At 42.8% G+C, this 20,212-nt stretch overlaps 1 protein-coding gene across 3 annotated transcripts in view; it reads right to left on the bottom strand.

Annotated features, from left to right (window-relative positions):
• Positions 1–1,115: 1,115 nt before the first annotated feature.
• LOC103055510 (DEP domain-containing mTOR-interacting protein-like) overlaps positions 1,116–20,212 on the bottom strand; it is a 39,143-nt gene continuing 20,046 nt past the window's right edge. The window contains exons 4-10 of one of the 3 annotated variants that reach the window (XM_088153759.1): positions 16,885–17,063; positions 12,979–13,164; positions 10,769–10,909; positions 7,819–7,889; positions 6,317–6,421; positions 3,429–3,623; positions 1,116–2,540 (exon numbers count right to left, since the gene is read on the bottom strand). In XM_088153759.1, coding sequence (XP_088009885.1) covers positions 3,465–3,623; positions 6,317–6,421; positions 7,819–7,889; positions 10,769–10,909; positions 12,979–13,164; positions 16,885–17,063 — 841 coding nt within the window. In that variant the 3' untranslated portion in view covers positions 1,116–2,540; positions 3,429–3,464. The remainder of the gene's footprint in view (positions 2,541–3,428; positions 3,624–6,316; positions 6,422–7,818; positions 7,890–10,768; positions 10,910–12,978; positions 13,165–16,884; positions 17,064–20,212) is intronic. The other 2 variants (XM_088153760.1, XM_007422825.3) reach the window with 2 other exon arrangements.

Raw genomic sequence — 20,212 nt, 5'->3', positions numbered from 1 at the left:
AGATACAACGTTAATCTCCTTTTTGGATTCTCAGAACCCAAATGAAGTAAAAATGGATCATAAGCAAACCACCTTATGGTTGGTTAGCAGAATACCTCTGGATTTGGGGTAGTTATTTGTTTATCTACGATATCTGTACAGGGCCAAACTCCACCAAAACTCATAGCGGGGCCCATTTAAAATCAATCACACTAAACAATTCCACGTGGCAATGTAATTCAAAACTAAAACTCAATAAAATTGCCCTTCAACAATAGAATTAAAACTAACGTAAGAGGCATCAGTCATCACAATTTCGCTTCTGAATTTGCTCTGTAAGCAATCATAGAAAGTAAAAACGGTGGCTAACAGCTCACAGCATTGTTGGGAAGTTTGCCTGTCCTCTCTCAAGAAAAAGAAAGTTAAAACCAAGATAAAAGTTGGTAAACGGCATCTCGAGGAAGCCAGAGGGCCTGGCAAAGGACAACCTCAAGCATTTGCTCTGTTGCATTCTGTTTTCCTGCCACTGTGTAGGAATGTCACGTAGGAGAGTTATCAGGAGATCTTCTCAAAGCAGGAAGTGATGAGGCTAACTAGTCCATTTGCCAGCTGAAGAAATCCAGGGAATTTTTCTTTTTAAACCCCACTTTCAAGTTTCTGAAAAGCCCTTCATGAAAAATTCAGCAGGACCCGCGGGGACAGGAAGTGGTCACCAACGTTGCTCTGTTAACGCTGGATGGAAGTTTCTATTCCTGGGCATTCAAGCACACAGATCCAGCTAAAGACAGTAGAGGATTCGGTCAAAGAAAGTATTGAGAATGGTGCGCGTGCAAGCATGTGTGGGTGTGTTGGAATAACCACCCCCCTTCCCTAATCTTCTATCCACCAGTTTCTCCTGAAAAGCCTAAAAAAAGTGTCATTCTTTTGACCCTCTAAAAATAGCAGTTATATGAAATCACAGCAAATGGCATACAGTGAAATGCCCTGATTGATTCTTAAAAGCTGTGTTTGTTTCAGCTGAAAGAAGGAGGATACAGCTAGTAGAGAATAGATGGGAAAATTGTAGAAGTTGTTGGAGGTCATCTCTTGGCATCCATCACAATAGCCGAGCTGGCTAAGATTAGAAAAATGGGAGAAACTGGGGTTTTTTTGTGTTTAATGGCAGACTTATTTATTGATGCCTTTTTGTACCCAAAAAGTAAAAGTGAATTTAAGGCACATTTTTCTGAATTTTGCAATGCAGTTCACCAACACTTTTTAAAATAACTTAGGAAAAAGTCTATATCAAATTCATTTAGTCATGATAGAAATGTACAAAAGATATTGATATGAAGAGCAAAATTGCAAACCAAAATGTGTATATTGAGCTGAAGGTGCACAGTACAGATACAGATTTTAGTGCAAACTTAGGGAAAAAATCTTCATTTAAAGAACCAAACTTAACATAGTTGTAAAAATAATAAATTGAGGAAACCTGAAATGGACAGTCAAGATGGCTTGCAAATAATTATACTTCAGCAACATCTGGAAGGGCTGTAGATTTTCCACTGGTAGGTTAGAGAATAAACTGAAAAATTATAATGGGAGAAGCAGTTTATTTTACAATATTGAATCTGTATGTCACCATTTCCTACCCCACATTGCCTCTTTCCAAATGTACGATGACCCTCGAACTGGTGTTTTGACTTCAAATAACAATCATGTCATAAACACTCGTGCTTATTGATCTGTGATCTTGAAGTGCTGTAAAGAAATATCACATTACAAAGTGCTTTCAAAATTTTTCCTTGGCTCTTGGAAGGCAGTTGAAAGACAAGCCAACGTTTAGACTTGAAATACAGAATTGGATCCTGAAGGCATGGAGGACAATATTTTGTATTTTGTTTCCTGTGATTTTCTGTTTCGAAACTATGCTGTGCTGGGTGAAAATGGTCCATGGATTGAAGTGGTACAGAATGGTATGTTGGTCCAAATTCCTATCCACTTCTCAAGACTGGGGGCAAAATGATTTCATAAATAGAGTGATAAATAGGGGAATTAGTAACAATTTGGGGCAATGACTTTTCTGGAGTCAGAATGGTACAGGAGAAGCACTTAGATTCTCAGTATCTTTACAAAAATAACAATTGAAGTGACATTCATGAAGTCTCTCATACATGTGAAGAAACCACCCACTGTTGACAAGCCACTAGAACTAAATTCATACAGCAGTGAAACTGTAGGACAAGCCTAAGACAATTAGGCTTTGCGCAGGGGCCTTGAGTCGTACAACAGGTTGGTAGGGCAAGTTGAGAGCCACGTTGCAAAAGAAGGTGGAAGCAGGACACATTTGGGGAGGAGGTTCAACAATGTGAAGGGGGGAATGGGTGCCTCAAGCTTCTGCAAGGGCGAAAGCACCCATTTTGCCCTAGTTTTCCCCCAAGAGCTGAGCAATGCAAAAATAGTATTGTGATGTTTAGCCCTACTCGGGTTTGGTCTAGGAGAGAGAGAGTTAAACGATGCTGAAATGTACTCTTATAAACTGGGAACAGCTTTGAAACTGCACTGCTAGATTTCCCCACCTGCAAGAAAAAAAAAAGAGTGCTTTGATTTATCGGAGGGGTGGAAGTAGGACCAGTAGCCAAAAAACAGTTGTTGAAAAACAAGAAGTTTTAACATGGTAACCCAAGGAGTGACAAGCATAGCTTTAAAAAAAATCTTTGGAAAAAGAATATCCTTCTCTCCCTATGCCTGTCCCTCCTGTCCCTCCCCACAAAAATATCCACCCCATTGAAAATTGGGCATGCTCAGTGTTTGCTGCAGAAAATAATGGAAAACTCCAGGAGGCAGAAGTTTTCACACTGACCAAGAATTCTTCATGTTGTCTCATTTTGTTACTTGTCCCCTTTTTAAGAATCTTGTTCAAAGCACAAGATTTACTCTTCTGTGGAGTCCTTGGGGTTCTCTGAGCTTGGTTCTTTTCTTGCAAACGTTTCATTACCCGGCTAGATAACATCAGTGCACAGGAGCACTGAAGGAGCACTGAAGATGTTACCTAGCCAGGTAATGAAACGTTTGCAAGAAAAGAACCAAGCTCAGAGAACCCCAAGGACTCCACAGTTCAACCCTGAGCTACACATATTCACCTCCATTTACTCTTCTGTCAGCTGCATGACATCTGCCAGATCTTTTACCCCAAATAGGTCTACAACCTCGTGCAATAATCTTGCAGAATTGTTACTCTTCTCTCATTTCCCTGTGGTGGGTGGAAAGAATGTGAGAAACAGGTGGGATGAACTTGTCATCCCCTGTGACTTTTATGAGACCTCTTTAAAAAAATAGCCTGCCTCAAGTCCACCCCTTTTCAGAAGCACATCTTCATTTCTGAATTGCCAAGTTGCATTTCCATCAGATAGTAGGGATGGGGCGGGGGGGGGAACACTAATGCTTTTTAGGGTTCAGGGACATACATTGCATCATTCCAACTAGCAAACTGGGTGCAGATCTCAAAATGTTGTGGAGATATGAAGGGATGACCCTTGTTCATCTCCTTCCATGACTTCCATCACAAGCGTCCGAGGTCCTGTCACAATGAGGTTGCTCACAGTCTGATAGTCCAAATGTAAAACATACATTCCATTCACAGAGTACACAAACTGGCAGACCTGGAAAAGGAAGGAACAGAGAAAAATAAAACACCCCAGAACTAAATGGGACCTATTGTTAAATTTATGGGCAGCCCACAAGAGGACACCCTCTTTGGTTGGTTGGTGAAAAATCAAAATGGACAGGGAAAATTCCTTGAGGGGTTTTCTCACTTTTCAGAAGAAGCCATCCAAATCTATCTGATGTGCATTTCAACGCAAATCTGGAAAGACTTGTTAAAAAAAAAAAAAACATTGAAGAGGGGAGTTAAAGAAATTAAAGAATGAAGATACTGTATAGCGTGTTGACATTTCATTGACATTTTCAGAGTTGGATAAAGTTGACTGCGATTTTTTTCCCCATCTACCTCTTTATGCAAATTGTATTCATTCCCAGTACAGTGCAAAGAGGATTGTAATAAACAAATGAGGAAAACTGGGGGACAGCTCACAGAGTTTCTGTGTTGTTGTTTCCTACAGCCCAAAATTAAAAACAAAAAAATGATAGGAAAACCCAAACACTTCCAAGTTTTCTCCATCTCTACAGATTTGAACACAGTGATCTTCTGCATTGCCCAGGTCTCTGAATTTCTCAATGGACTTCTTAGTTTTTTTGTTTTTTTTTAAACCTCTATATTCTTATAAATATACAGAGAATAGGTGCCATTCAGGGGGGAAAAAACATTTTACATAAATGTAATTTTAAAAATTCACACAAACAGAAGCAGAGCCTTTGGCTGGAATTTCAGCTGAATGCACACAGAATCCGTTCCAGATGCTTAGAGCAATGTTTCTCAACCATGGCAACTTGAAGATGTGTGGACTTCAACTCCCAGAATTCCCCAGCCAACTTTGCTGGCTGGGGAATTCTGGGAGTTGAAGTCCACACATCTTCAAGTTGCCATGGTTGAGAAATACTGATCTAGAGTAAGACTCGATTGCATTTTTCAAGAACTGGAAGGGTTCTTGCCCAGATGTCGGTCAGGACCTGTTCACCACTGTTCCCAAAGGGAAGGACACAAATAAGGGATCCAGCTTCCAGGAAGGAAGATAAGGATGAATGTTAGTAAAAAGGCCCTAAAAGTAAGAATAGCTTGACAGTGGGACTAAGGAGGCAGGAAGTTGGTGAGCTTTTCTTCATTGGAGAATCACACAAAGACTCAGCAGCCATCTGTCAGGGTTGCTGCAAAGAGTGGGAGGTTGGAGCAAATGGCTTAAATACCTCCTTTTGACTCTATAAATTAAGCTTCATATAAACATCCAGTTTTCCTTTCCTGCTTTGGATGGGGTGGTGTTTATTCCAGAAATACATTTTGTTCTGCTTTCAAGCCCTTAAAAGACAGAAGATCCTTTTACTCCACGAACTCTAATCCTAACCCTAACCCTAACCCTAACCCTTGCTGGCTGGGGAATTCTGGGAGTTGAAGCCCACCCATCTGAAAGTTGGCAAGGTTGAGAAACCCTGCTCTAGATCTTCTCCTCTCAGGGCTAAACAGATCCAGTTCCTTTAATTTCTCATCACCACCTCCTTCAAAAGAGAACGAAGCTTTCGTAAGCCAGAGAAACAGGCTTACCTCCACCCATCCTTTAAGAAGCAGTCTTGCGAGTCTCGCTATTTTAAGATTTGTCAATGGAATCAGAAAGAAATTAACCCTGGAGTTAATTTCTCTGCCTCCTCATCTAAAGCCTTCAAGGGGCAAAACCTTTTCCCAACTCCCTGCCCTTCCCCAACTTCATTCTTAAGGAACTGTTCTCAGCCGAGTGCAAAACCCACTTATCTGTGGTTCAGCGGATCCCAGGTGGCATCTTTTCCTGTTATGCTTGAATAGACTGAGAGGGTTAGCTTGTTGAATTAAGGGATACACTCTTTGCACCATCAGCACTAATGCACCCATCTATTTCCAAGGGCTAGAAGGCCTCCTCCCTGAATAGCTTTGACAATCACCATCAAGAATGGCCAATGGGGGGGGGGGGGCTGTGTCAAAAAAGTCAAAAAGACAGTCACAACCCTGCAATTGAAGGATCACCTTTTTTTTATGTGCAAAGCACAATAAAAAGCAGCGAGGTTCAATCACAGAGTCACAACCACTATCTTGACTTTTCTGACCCCCATCTGCAGATGCTCCTGCTCACTGCATCCTTGACTGAACAGCTTTGGAGGGTCAGAATCCAACAAGGCAGATGGAGAAGCTACTGTCTGCTGTGGAGGAGCAGATTTCAAAGCAGAGGTGAGCAACTAGTGGTCTTCCAGATGTTGCCAAAAGGGTCCCCAGCATTCCTCAAAATTGGCTGTAATGGTTGAGACTGCTGGAAGTTGTCACTCAGGAACATCTGGAGGGGCCATAGGCTACTACCCCCTGGACAGATATTCGTCTGTTTGGATAGTTTTCCCCCAGCTAGCAGAATACCCAGCATTCCCAGTAAACACAATCCTTTGGCTGAGGATTCTGGGAGAGTTGGAGACATCTGGGGGCACCCGCTTTAGGTAGTAAAAATTTCCCAGGTGCTGAACTCATTTGATCAGCTCAATCACTTGGCTGGCCATGGCTCCCAAGAGGAAGGACAATATCAGCTTCCTGTCCATGCTAAGAAGTTTTCCCACCTCCCAACTCTGACAATGCATGAGCAGTTGATGGATGGAGGGTCCTTTGGCAGGGAAAGTAATCAGATGGGAAGATCCTACATATTTAATTCATGAGGCTCAAATCTAGTACCTTCATGCCAGCAGCAGCAGCTGGTCCTCCTGGATCTACAGCCTGGATATGGCATGGCTGACCTCCACGGACCACAAAACCCCAACCAACTGCATCCCCTACAATCTGCAAATGAAAAGGGAAACCGTGACTATCATTTGCTTGCCAACAAGCTTGCAAAAGTTCTCTGTGAGTTAAAGGACCCACACCTCAGTCCTTGGCACAGAGCAGAAAGCTGACCAATATTCCTTCCTTCCATCCATCCATCCATCCATCCATCCATCCATCCATCCATCCATCCATCCATCATCTATGAAGTCACCTGACCCCAAAAAATTCCGGGTAGCTTACGATTTTAATTTTGTTGAGAAATGGAGGAGGAGGAGGAGGAGGAGGAGGAGGAGGAGGAGGAAGGCTCCCCTTCTCAAATCCATGAGATAAAGAGCCAATTAAGTGACCCAAAATAGGCAAGTGGACTGTGGTCTCCAAATCAGGATCCAAGAGATCAAATTTCAAGCAAACAGTGACTAGGTTCATGCATTTCACTAATCCATGGTTTGCTTAATTTTTTAAAAAAATAAACCACAGTTATCCAGGTTTGTCCAAGATGCTAAGCTAAAACTAAAGAAACCCCATTATCATGTGTGTCTCAAAATGATCAAAGCAGCATGGTGCCGTTGCACTGAAATCTCTGCCCCTTTCTGGATGTGGGTGCAATGTCACAACATACATATAAAAGGAGTGGGGCTTATAGCACAACAATGTGACAGTTTTCATCAATTGATCTATCTGTTATGAATGCTGCTGCATTTCATTTGTAGAAACTCCATGTTACAGAGCAGTGTATCTGTTGGGTGGTTGGGCTTCCTAGATATATTTGGCTTCCTAATGTGGAAAGGAGTAAGCTTGGTTTGATTGATCCAGGCTTTACCTATATTATCCAGAAAAGGTGTTACTGCTTGATTCTTCTTTTGGCCTATTCTTCTACAGACTTGTGGCAGCCCCTGACTGATCTTGTCTGTGCTTGGAAACTCAACAGGGTTGGGCCTGGATGGACTCAGACAGGAGACCCCAGGAAACCCCAAGCCACAGAGTAGATTGGGAAGTCAAAAAGTATCTTGGAAAAAGGCAATGGCAAATGACTCCAACACTGTTGCCAAAAAAAGTACATGGATGTTTCCATGAACTCAGCAAGAGTTAAGGATGGGAAACTTGATAGGTCAATCTTGACTGATGCTAGGAAAAAAGTATCCCCAGATATTGTTAGTACTTGGATGGGAGACTACCAGCCATAGGATAGACTGAGAAATCAAAAGGGTATGCTGGAAAAAGGCAATGGCAGATGACTTTCCGCTCCATTCTCAAGGACATGTCATGGATGTGTCCATCACTTCACTAGGAAATGACCCCGATGTGAAGCTTTTATCTATACATACTGGCTGTCTGTGACGTTCTGAGTTACAGCAAGCAGTCAGAAATATTTATTTCAGCAACAATGCTAACTGGATGACCCATACACTCACGGTCAGCGTTTTCTTGATATACGGTGCCCCTGGAGTCAAAAGCTCTTCATTGGTGACGGGCCTCTTCAAGACTTGCATGGAAAGGAGAAAAAAATGACAGGCAGATGGTCGAGTTACACTGGCGCCTGCAGTTCCTAGAATTCCCAACCAGCAAGTCCTCCAAACAGCAGCAGAGCAGAAGGAATGGGGAAATTAACAGGCGCAGGCATGTCTGCAGGGTATGGTCAAAAAGGTCAAAATGGCAGCTGCGACAGTGTGATGGACGTTCCACCTGTTTTTTTCTGTGTATGGTACAAGTGACAGACAAAAAAAACCCAGGGGAACTTCAATCGCACCATTGCAGCTGCCTTCTTGACATTTTTAACTACACCCTGCAGATAGTCCTAAATAGGAATATTAACCAGATGATTTCCTGTGAATGGAAAGGTTGGTGGGGGGCAGGAATATGCACTTTGATGCACACACACAAAACATACCTGAGTCAGCATTAAAAACAACTTAGAAAGATGTCCACCTCTTTCAGCAACAACTTTGACCACTTTCTTGTTTTACCCCACTGATTCTTTGGAAGGAAAATTCAAGGAAAATCAAGGTGGTCTCCCCTTGGTGTTACACACCATGGAAATGAAGGTAACTTGTAAAGCAAAGGACAGAGCATGACATCCTGGAAGGAAGGCATTTATCTGTCTGGTATGTACGCACATGTCGGCATATCTGTTGAACTTCTTGAATTTTAATTTAATTACTTTGGAATGAAGCAGATTTCATTTTTGATAACACAGAAGATTGCAGCCCAGTTCTGAAGGGACAAACAGAGAATTGGATGGGCTTAAAATCAGGATTTATGGCCACCAGGGAAGTCTAGCAAATGGTTTTCTTGCAGCCCTGTATATGTAATATGGAATCTGAATCCTGGTCATTGTGACAAGGATTGTTCTTAAGAGCTGTAGAAATTATGGTTGTGACAATCTTTGGTCCCCATTTCACTATTTGCTCATTTGCCTGGTGTTTTCTTCTAAGCACAGTGTGGAAGGACAGAACAAAGAGAAGTTGATGATCCTTCATCTTGATCATGCCTGCTCTCTTGAGGTAGGGAAGAGGCCACAATAGCCAGGAGGATGGGCGAGGGATCTGGAGGAATAGCAATGGATCCCTTGCAAGGAAGTGAAGTTCTTTGAGAGCTTAAGAGCTCCAGGAATTATAGCAGGCACAACAAAAAAAGGCCTTCATGGAATGAAGGACTCACCTGGTCATCTCAGCCATAGGACTTCATTAGAGCTGTTCTGGTTACCATGCTGTCTGGTCTAAATTGCCAATTTTCTCTTCCAGTCTTACCACATAAAGGTAACTACTAAATCAGTTTTTTCCAAACTTGGCAACTTTAAGCTGTGTGGACTTCAATGCCCAGAATTCCCCAGCCAGCAAGGCTGGCTGGGGAATTCTGGGAGTTGAAGTCCACACAGCTTAAAGTTGCTGAGGTTGAGAAACACTGTTCTAAATCTTCAGAGTGCATATAGCCGAAAGGCTGCATGACAAAAAATAACTTCATCCTTTCTCCTTCCTGGTTTTCTTCAGCTCAGAATTACTTTCCCCAAGCTAGTATTTCAACCAGAAAGCCATGGTTGATCTTGGCTGGGCTGAGATGTTCAGCAGGCTTCAGACTGGTTTGGACTTGGATGAAATTCTTCCAAAGAACCCCAGGGCTGAAGGCCAGACTGGGAAGTCAGAAACACCTATGGGGAAGGCTTTATTGTTTTATGAAATTTAAACCCCAGCTCACTTTATTTTGTGGATGAATTCTATTTCTTCTCTGCATCTTTTTCCATGACCAATGAATAAATGAATAAGAAGAGAAAAACCTGAAGCATACTTCCTCAGCTTCTCTTTTGTTCTTTAATGACACAGTTATTCTAGCCCCTGAGTGTCGTCATGACAGAGCTGAGCAAAACTACCCCCCCAACACACATGTTGAAGCCTCACAGAAGCATCATGTTGGAAGTCACCCTAGAGGTCTCTTAGTCCAATCCTTGCTCATTGAAGGATCCCCAAGACCACCTCAGATAGCTGTCCATCCAACTTATGTTGAAAACTTCCAACAAAGAACTCATCACTTTGGCAGCAGGCAGTTCCACTGACTGACAACTCATACAGTTAGGAAGTTTGGGAGGCGTCCTTCAGCTGTTTCAATAGTTGGAACAGGTTTCTGCACATGAAGCAGCTTCTTTCAGTCATCAGAACCTCAGGTTGAACTTTCAAGACAATGCGGAGGGCTTCTTTGAATTTATTTGTTGACATGGTTACTGCTACAAGTAATCCTCGACTTACGACCACAATTGGGACTGGAACTTCCATCACTAAGTGATGCGGTCATTAAGTGAATCACACCTGATTTTATGACCTTTTTGCCATGGTCATTAAGTGAAACATCATGGTTGTTAAGCAGATCTGGCTTCCCCCTTTGACTTTGCTTGTCAGAAGCCCCCCAGGAAGGTCCCAAATGGCGATCACAGGACTCTGGGACACTGCAACCATCATAAGTACATGCCAGCTGCCAGGCACCCGAATTTTGTTCATGTGACCGTGGAGACACTGTGACAGTCATAAGTGTGAGGACCAATCATAAGTCACTTTTTTCATCACTGTCATAACTTCGAACAGTTGTTAAATGAATGGTTGTAAGTCAAGGACTACCTGTATTCAATAAACTTGGTTGATTCTGTTTTTATCTTGTTAACTGCCAGGAACAGTTTGTGAGTAAAGAGCTATACAAGTTTGATAAATAAATAAGGGAAGTCACCTCTTTGCAGTGACAAAGGCCAAATGGGTCTCCCTGAGGCAAATGCAAGGCCCCCGTTACCAGAGTTGAACCATGACTACTCATGATGCCACCCCTTGTTTCATGTTCAACTGTATTTAAGAGAAAAGGTAAACATAAAAAAGAATTCCTCACCAGATTTAGGGTTGCACTCAACAGCAGGCACAAGTCCCAGGTTTGGGGAGAGGTTGTAATAGGGACTGGATCCTCCAGCAAGCGAGGTGACACTACTTCTTCGGACAGCCGAGACAATTTTGATTTCCTTATTCGGTTGGACTGAAAAATAAACAGCGTTCTGCTGAACTGTGCCAATCAACCCCATGTATTACAGTGGAGTTTGACCCAAATTCCAGCATGTTGTGAAGTGAATTTTGTTTGGTTAGCCGTTCCGAATTAATAAATAGCATGCTGTTCTAAATTTGGGCAAGTTGTAGTCATAGGAGAATTTTTCCCTAGTCCAAATTTTCATACATATATATTCAATTGACATCTCCCCAACGTGGTTCCTTAACTACCAGGCTTCTGGATACAGTGGTACCTCAGGTCGCGAACGCTTCTGTTCACGACCAATTCGGTTCACGAACAGCTCCGTTCGCAAAATTTTGCCTCCGTTCGCGAACGCCGGATCGGGTGACGAACAGGATCCGTGGCTATTTTCCCTGCCGTGACACGTGGTCGTGGCTTCCTGTAGGGGGGGGACTCTCCCTCCAAGCAGTAACCGCCTCCCCACCCGCCTTCCTGTCCTCCACGCCAGAAGTCGCCTCGAGCAAGGTTAGCGTTCTCTCTCTCCGTGCTGTACTTTGTGTCATATTTTTGCGGTTTAAAAAAAAAAATACACATGGTTCAGAACGGATTAACCATAATTACATTGAACCTTATGGGAAAATTTGATTCGGGTCGCGACCAAAATTTGGTTGGTGACCAAATTCGTAGGGGTCAGAACGGATTAACCATAATTACATTGAACCTTATGGGAAAATTTGATTCGGTTCGCGACCAATTCGGGTCGCGACCAGAGTCGTGGAACGAATTAAGTTCGTGAACCGAGGTACCACTGTACTGAGAGCCGTCCTTCTTAGAATGCATTGGTGAAGTTCACAGTTCTTTTCTAATAGACACAAAAATGAATGTATTCAATGAAAATGCATACTGGAATGCATGCCTTGAAGAATAGCTGCACAAAATATATGATATTAGGGAGATTTGTTTGGCCCACATGTGTCTATTATTACAAAGTAGGGGCAAAATTGAATACTTTGGATGAAACACGCCGAAACAAGCATGCATAGTTTCTACGGTTTGCAGATGGAGAAACTATGCAAGTCGAGGCTTGGCAGATGGCCTTTCTGTAACCTGGAGAATATGATTTGAAAGGCAGAAAATGTGAGTGAATATTAGGAATGTGCAGTTTTTCAAAAATCTGCGTTATTGTTTGCCCGCTACAGCAGATTGGTTTTTCAGGGGGACATACAATAATCATGGCTACCTGTCATTCCAGGGAGTGCTGGAGAAATGAACACGTAGCGCTAGGTAAGGGAACAGGCTGGTATCTTATCCTAAGGAGGAGGAGGAGGTGGTGGAATTAACAGTGCAACCACCTCTAGTTTCTGTAGATTTTTGTTTTGGAAGGAAGGATGAATGTTAGCCAGACCTGGCTTGAGGGCAACATCCATCCTCCCATAGATTGCTCTGGGGACCAAACCCCAAGTCTGGTTCCAGAAGACTTCATGGTGGTATTTACAGTATGTGCATCCTGAGACGGAGGGCGTTCACTTTCCCTCTTCCCTTTATTCTTTAGCAATTCCCAATGATTAGCTATTTCCTACTCCTTAAGCCCCATTGTAGACCCATGTTTGTGCCTTTTTTTCCCCACCCTGAATGGGGAGGAAAGACGATGATGCAGAGAGAAACTGGTGGGGAGAAAAGGAGTTAAGTTCTCTCCTTTTTGTTCTACCAGATGGATTCTCCAGGGGGCTTCTTTACAAAGAGGAAAGGCAACCAGGCTTTAAAGGTGAACTGTGCAGTCTCCTCCTCCTCCCTCCTCCCTCATTCTTCTCCTCTTCTTCCTCCTCCTCTTCCTTCCTCCTCCTCCTTCTCCCTCCTTCTCTTTCCTCATTTCTCCTTCCTCCTTCCTCATGCTCCTCCTCTTTCTTTTTCTTCCTTCCTCTTCCTCCTCCATTTCCTTCCTCCTCCTCCTTTTCCTTTCTCCTCCTCTTCCTCCTCCTTCTCCTTCTCCCTCCTTGTTTCTCCTTCCTCTTCCTCATTCTCCTCCTCTTCTTCCTTCCTCCTTCTCCTTCCACCTCCTTCTTCCTCCTCCCCCAAACTGTATCTTCAGGTGCAGTTACCTGACAAGAAACTGGAAGCATTTTGCTCAGGGTTAAGCTTGCGGAGACAGAATGGGCTGTCAGGACTGTCCGAAAGTGACCTGAGCAAATTTTCACTAAGGAGTTCTGTGAGTCGCCTCCTCCGGCGGAAATTGATTCGAAACTGGTAGAGGAGGTCCCGGTCATAAAAGTGGTATTGAACGGAGACTGTGGGAACAATGAGCAGTGAAAGAGAAAAGTCACAGCAGTGTTTTTCCCCATCTTGAGCCAGCTGTGTCTCTCTGTTATTGTTATTCATTTATTATGGCCACATTTTTTATGGCCACCCACTCCAGCAGAGGGCTTACAAAATCCAAAAGAGCAAATAAAAACAATTAAAAGCATACAACATACAACATCAGAGACAACCTGGACTAAAACAACCATGACTGTAACAAAAAAGACAACAGCCACCCCTTCTGGGTGTGATTCAAAGTGCTGGTGCTCACCGATAAAGCCCTCCATGGCACAAGGCCAGTTTATTTGAAGGACTGCCTGTCTCTGTTTCTGCTTGCCCCACCAGAACTGGCAGAGTTGCCCTGCCTCAGGTCTCATCTGTTAGACCAGTGCTTCCCAACCGTGGCAACTTGAAGATGTGTGGACTTCTACTCCCAGAATTCCAGCTTATTAACCCTAGGCCTGGGACCAGAACCAGGCCTTAAGGGGGTTCCAGAACCCCAGGAGAGAGGGCACCATCCATATCTCTGAGGGGATGCTGTTCCAGAGGGCTGCAGGGAAACAGAAACAGGTCACATTTGTCTTGAAATATAAACCTGGGAAATAGCAATGATTTAACCTTGTCTTCTCTTACTGAACTAGCCCTTTCCTTGGTGTGGTTCAGTGTTGATGTTAATGTGAAATGTACTGTATACCTTGAGTCCACTGGACCCAGTTAGCTAGTGATGGCCTATCTCTGTGTCATCCTGCCCCACCAGATTATTATGTAATCCTGCCCCACACGTTCCACATGGGGCTGCCCTAGAAGAGCATTCGGGATGCAGTGGCGTGAGCAGTTCTTGGCAGTCCACATCATGCTCAAACAATCGCTATGCTCTACAAGCTGCACTGGCTTCCACTGGGTTTCTGGGTGTGATTCAAAGTGCTGGTGCTTACCAATAAAGCCCTCCATGGCACAAGGCCAGGTTATTTGAAGGATTGCCTGTCTCTGTTTCTGCTTGCCCCACCAGAACTGGCAGAGTTGCTCTGTCCCAGGTCCCATCTATTAGACCAGTGTTTCTCAACCTTGGCAACTTGAAGATGTTTCTCAACCTTGGCAACTTGAAGATGGCACTGTCTAATACAATGTTACTCAACCTTGGCAACTTGAAGGTGTGTGGACTTCAACTTCCAAATTCCCCAGCCAGCATGGCTGGCTGGGGAATTCTGGGAGTTGAAGCCCCCACATCTTCAAGCTTCCAAGGTTGAGAAACACTGTATTAGACAGTGCCATCTTGCAGGGCCCAGGAGTCATGTCTGTTGTGTTACAGCCCCTGCCCTGTTGAACAGCATCCCTCCAGAGATCCCAATGGCCCTGGCTCTGTTGGCCTTTCATAAGGCTTTAAAGACCTGGCTCTTCCCCCAGGCATTTGGGCTAGGAGGTTGAGCGAGCTCTGCTGGTTCATTGATTTTCACTGTTCTTTTCTTCTGTAATTGGGATAATTGCTATGATCTTGGACATTTATTATTATTTACACTGTTAATTTTTGTTGATGATGGTGGTGGTTTTAATCCTGATATGCTGCCCTGAGTCATTGCTATGAGTTGGGTAGCATATACAGTAGCTACCCAACTCATAGCAATGACTCAGGGCAGCATATCAGGATTAAAACCACCACCATCAACAAAAATTGATGTACAGTAATACCTCGGTTCACGAACACTTCTGTTCACAAACAATTCAGTTCATGAACAGCAGCGTTCGCAAAAGTTTGCTTCCATTTGCGAACTCCGCATCAGGTGACGAACACAACCTGCGGCCATCTTCCCTGCTCTGACACATGGTTGTGGCTTCCTCTAGGTGAGATTGCTTATACTTTGTTTCATATTTTTGTGGTTAAAATATATATATATATATATATATATATATATATATATGGTTCAGAATGGATTAACCTTATTTACACTGAACCTTATGGGGAAATTTGATTCAGTTCACAACCAATTTGGTTCACAACCAGAATCGTGGAACGAATTAAGTTCGTGAACCGAGGTACCATCGGTGGTACCTCGGGTCACGAACGCTTCTGTTCACGACCAATTCGGGTCACGAACAGCACCATTCGCAAAATTTTGCTTCTGTTCGCGAGCGCCGGATCGGATGACGAACAGGATCCGCGGCTATTTTCCCTGCCCTGACACATGGTCGAGGCTTCCTGTAGGGAGGGGGACTCTCCCTCCAAGCAATATCCACCTCCCCACCCGCGTTTCTGTCCTCCGCGCCAGAAGTCGCGTCGAGCAAGGTTAGCGTTCTCTCTCTTCGAACTGTACTTTGTGTCATATTTTTGTGGTTTTAAAAAAAAAAAACATGTGGTTCAGAACGGATTAACCATAATTACATTGAACCTTATGGGAAAATTTGATTCGGGTCGCAACCAAAATCGGTTGGCGACCAAATTCGGAGGGGTCAGAACGGATTAACCGTAATTACATTGAACCTTATGGGAAAATTTGATTCGGGTCGCGACCAGTTCAGGTCGTGACCAGAGTCACGGAACGAATTAAGTTTGTGAACCGAGGTACCACTGAATCAATCTATCTATCTATCTATCTATCTATCTATCTATCTATCTATCTATCTATCTATCTATCTTACATACATACATACATACATACATACATACATACATACATACAATCTATCTATCATCTCTCTATCTATCTTCGAAGTCTTCCCTCCAGTCACCTAAAGTGAGACCACTGGCAACAAGAGGACCTCCTTGGAGACAATGCTGGTCAGGTTATGAAAAGCTTTCTCCAGGGAAGTTTCTCTGGGGTCTAATGTCTTACTGGCTGGATGCCAAGGGAATCTTGCTTGTTCCTGATCTTATAAGAATTGCAAGCTATTGTGTGGCTAAGTCTGATGTTGCTTTTATTTGCTGATATTACTATTCTTGATTTTCATTGCAATGCATCTGGCTTTTAATAAGCTTGTAAACCATTCCCTTAAAAAAGCTTTGAGCAGAAGAATGAAATTGATTTTAAAAAAAATATGCAGAATTGCTCATTGCCAAATTTCTCTATTTACTTTTGAGCTCACCCTATCTCAAGTAAGTTATGAATCAGCCTTCTTCATCCTGTCACCCTTTAATTGTGTCAGACCAACTCAGTCTGAGTCACCATATTTGCTAGCTAAAGCTGGCTAAAAATTATGGGCACCCAACATATTTGTCCCAGGTTTGGAGAAAGATGCTATAAATATTATTTTGTCATCCTTCAGATAGTTCTCACCCAACCCAACTAGGTTAGACCAGCTCCATCTGCCTCTCTTTCATGTCTTGTATCTCCAATTATTTCATTAAGATTACTTAGCCAGTTCTCCTCCATAGCTTCTTTCTCCTTGGTGGCTAGTTCCTTCATTCCTCCTTCCTTGGCTTTCAGCAATTTTTGGGGATTTCACTGGCTGGAGAAAGCATAATTTGACCACAACTGCCTGCCTTTCATTCCATATTTAGAAGGAGGGGTTTGAAATCTTGCCTTGATTCCTTCCCACAACTCATGTGTTGGGCTCAAGTTGCAGAGTATCAGCTTAGAGTACACATATTCAAATCATTATACCACACAGCTCTTCAGTCTTAGGAAGTATCCAAACCCAAGCCTTTGACCTCTCCCTGCCAGGGCAGCTAATAATTTCTGTGTGCCAACTTCTCAATGTTATTTCCTTTGGCATACCATGTTGGATGATCCCATGTTCAAGGAGAGTTTGGCAGAGTTCTGTAGCCTCCTTCCGGTTTGCAACCTCCCCTTCCTCAACCAGCCAGTCAACCATCTCACAGCCCAGAAAAGCCCTCTGGTATTTTACCAGGTTCTCTTCTCTGACTTTCAGAATGGAGTTGTCCATGCTGATCAGCCTACAGTCAACCAACGAGAAGACAAAGAAACAAGGACATCAGCTGATCTAGACATGCAACAAGATACTGTCTCAATGAGGCAGCGCTACTTTAGAATACAGGTAAGGAAGGATACAACTTTGAATTTTTCCCTGTATTTATTTTATTTTTAACTCCAGCTGATACTGTCATCAGTGCATGACTGATGATGTAGAGAACTTCCTACAGTGATGGCAATCATTCATGGTGAAAACATGTCCAGAGGTAATCATTTGTTCCAAAATGGATCAGCAAAATTAAAAGAGAGAAAGCGTAGAACAGGTGTTCAAGTATTGTACAGTACCTCCAATCATGGAATTCCCCCTCCAGTTTTTGCCTCCTGAAAAGGGGAGTCAAAATGGTCAGAATGTTGGTGCTCAGACCAGTCTGGAAACAGAAGCTGGATCTTAGGATAAATGAGCCCTCATCCCAGCTTCCAGATGAGAGGAAACCATGCCACCCATAGAAGGCATTCCCAAACTTTTGGGGCTGGTGGGCACATTTGGAACAATCAGTGCACGTGGGAACTGTCACAAAATCGTGCCTGGGTGGGCTTATCCATTCACAAAATATCTACAAAACATTGGTTGACCAGAATCTGATCTGTACCCTGTTTAGCAGACAGTTTCTGCTATTTTGTCCTTCTGAGCTGCTTTTTATTCTAAAAAGAGTATTGGTCTTTTTTGGAGATTTTGGAGCATTCTGGAAAATGAAAATGGGTCTGGTGACTGGAAAGTTCCTTGGCAGCATGCCACTTCTCATTTAAAAAAATAATACATGGAAGTGTATTTGGCACCATATGGAAGGTACTAAATGCCTAGTTGGGAACTGTACAGGGGCCTATTGACACCCATTGCAGACCTCAGTTTTTAGGACATTCAAAACAAGATTTTCTAACTGAAGTCCAATTTGGGTGCTCCTTCCTTTACATTCCACAGTAATTCAAAGCCATGTCAGATGAAAAATGAGGGAGCAGAAATGTGTCCTCCTTGAGGAGTTTTAGATCGGTTCTAATCCATCTACCACCACTGGAGGGCGGTCCAAGCCTACTTTAGTTCTCTATTTTTTATTATCATCATGGTTGATCGCACAGTCAACTGTGACTGGATTTGGCATTTTTATCGAGTCCTTCCCAAGAACCTGGAATAGGCAGATATTGTTGTTTGGTGTTATTATTTGTACCTTCAGGTCAGTTGTTGACTCTTGGCAAGTGCCGGGATGAGTCCCTGCAGTTTTCTTGGCAAGGTTTTTCAGAAGTGGTTTGCCAAGTTATGACAAAGCACAGGAATATCCTACCAGTTTGCACCAAGGGTTCTGCCATGTCTCAATCAGCATGCTTAATCAAGCAAAACTCTTTGCAGAAGGAAGCATGGCTGAGTGGATCCCCAGCGTCATCAAAAATGGCAACGCGCTGGGGATTGGTAATGACTGCCAGCTCTGGAACCTGAGAAGCAACATTTGCCATTTTGTCTTCCTTTTCCAGCCATTATAGATTGAGAGCATTACGGGACTCCTATCATTCTCTCTCCCTTCCTACCTTTTCAAACTTGTTTGCTCCCCAAAGAAATGTAAACCTAAAACTGTAAGAATTAACAATGCATTGTGCAAATAGGTACTTACTTTTATCTGTCCTAATTTTCCTGCATTTCATCTTAGATGGCTCTTTTAGTAATATGAAAGAGGAAAAAATGGCCTCTGTTGATTTCCTCTACAGCTTGCATCATTTTTAATAGCCTTCTTTTGCACTGTTATTTTTCTAAACTAAATGCCCCCAATCCTTTAATGTTTAGTTTTAAAAACCCTCCTCTACATTTCCCTTTCATAATTTTAATTGCTCTCTTCTGAACTTGCACCATTAAAAAAAAAAGATTGGATTAGGAAACTTGAATTGAACTGAAACTACTCTTCCAAAAATAAATGGAAACCTTCTTATACAAATACAAAATCTGTATTGTCCCATAGATTTGGGACAATACAGATTTCTGTGCCCCAGCCTCTGTCTCTCCTTTATGAATAAGCTTAGTGGTAGATGATCACTGTCTGACAGACGCCAACTGGGAATCCATTTATTGAATAAAGCAATTTTAAAAAAACTGTTGATGTCCTGTTCCCTCTCCAAAAATTAAATTCCCGATCTCCACCGCCAGACATGTTAAGGACGAGCAAATTTAATCTACTTGCTAATAGGGCTAAATATAGCATTACTGAATTATACTGCTTCCCCATTTATCTTATATCAGTGTCAACTAAATCTTGTTTAATATAAAGTTAAAGATACTCTCAGATCCAGCTTAGCTCCTAATGACTCCATCCATCCAGCTTTCTTTGCCATGATATAGAACTGGGGCACCAGTTCCTCCTTGTGGGATGTTTTCTGATTTCCCAGTCTAACCAACAGCCCTATTATTCCCAAGGGAACTCCTACCTAACCATGCAAGGGGCTAAACTACTAACTGAGACCTTAAGATTCAAGGATACAAAGAAAACTAATTTATTTTTCACTGTATCGTCCCAATTACCGGGTCAAACTTCCAATAGGTAGTGTTTAAGAGGGTTAAATTTCTTAGATATGGAGAGCTTTCTCCAACTTTGTATATCAATAAGGAGGAACAACTGGATCAGATCTGCCAAAACTCACTAGCTCTCTCTCTCTCTCTCTCTCTCTCTTTTTGCAGAACCATCTAGATTTAAAATCCTATGAAATATCCTCGGTAGTCTAAATGTTGCTTTGGCCAAAATGGGTTTTAGCAAAAAGGACCCTAACTGCTAATTAAAATATTTCCAGAGCTCGCTCTCTGCATCCAGATGAAGCAATAAAGGCCCTCCTGCACTTAAAAACAGGAATGTCAGGTAAGGAGATGACAAAGGCTGATTGTGACCTTATAATTAAAGGAATCCTCCCATTTTTGGAGACTAATAAATCTTGGCCTGGCAGATAGGGATCTGAGATTGCACTTCTGCATTCCACATGAGATGTAGGAACATCCCTTTGAGGTCATTCCATTCAATGTTAGATGGTGAAACCTGATTTTGGCACATTGATTCCCCACCCCCACCCCCCAGTGATCAAACAGTTGAGATCCCCATTGACTGGGGACAGGCAACTGAGGTCTATATATATGAAAAAGGAA

Source organism: Python bivittatus, unplaced genomic scaffold, assembly GCF_059951505.1.
Source record: "Python bivittatus isolate LINGU-HERP-01145 unplaced genomic scaffold, Pbiv_v1 ctg000700_np1212, whole genome shotgun sequence".
Classification (NCBI taxonomy): Eukaryota; Metazoa; Chordata; class Lepidosauria; order Squamata; family Pythonidae; genus Python; species Python bivittatus.
This window is presented reverse-complemented; position numbering and strand designations above follow the sequence as displayed.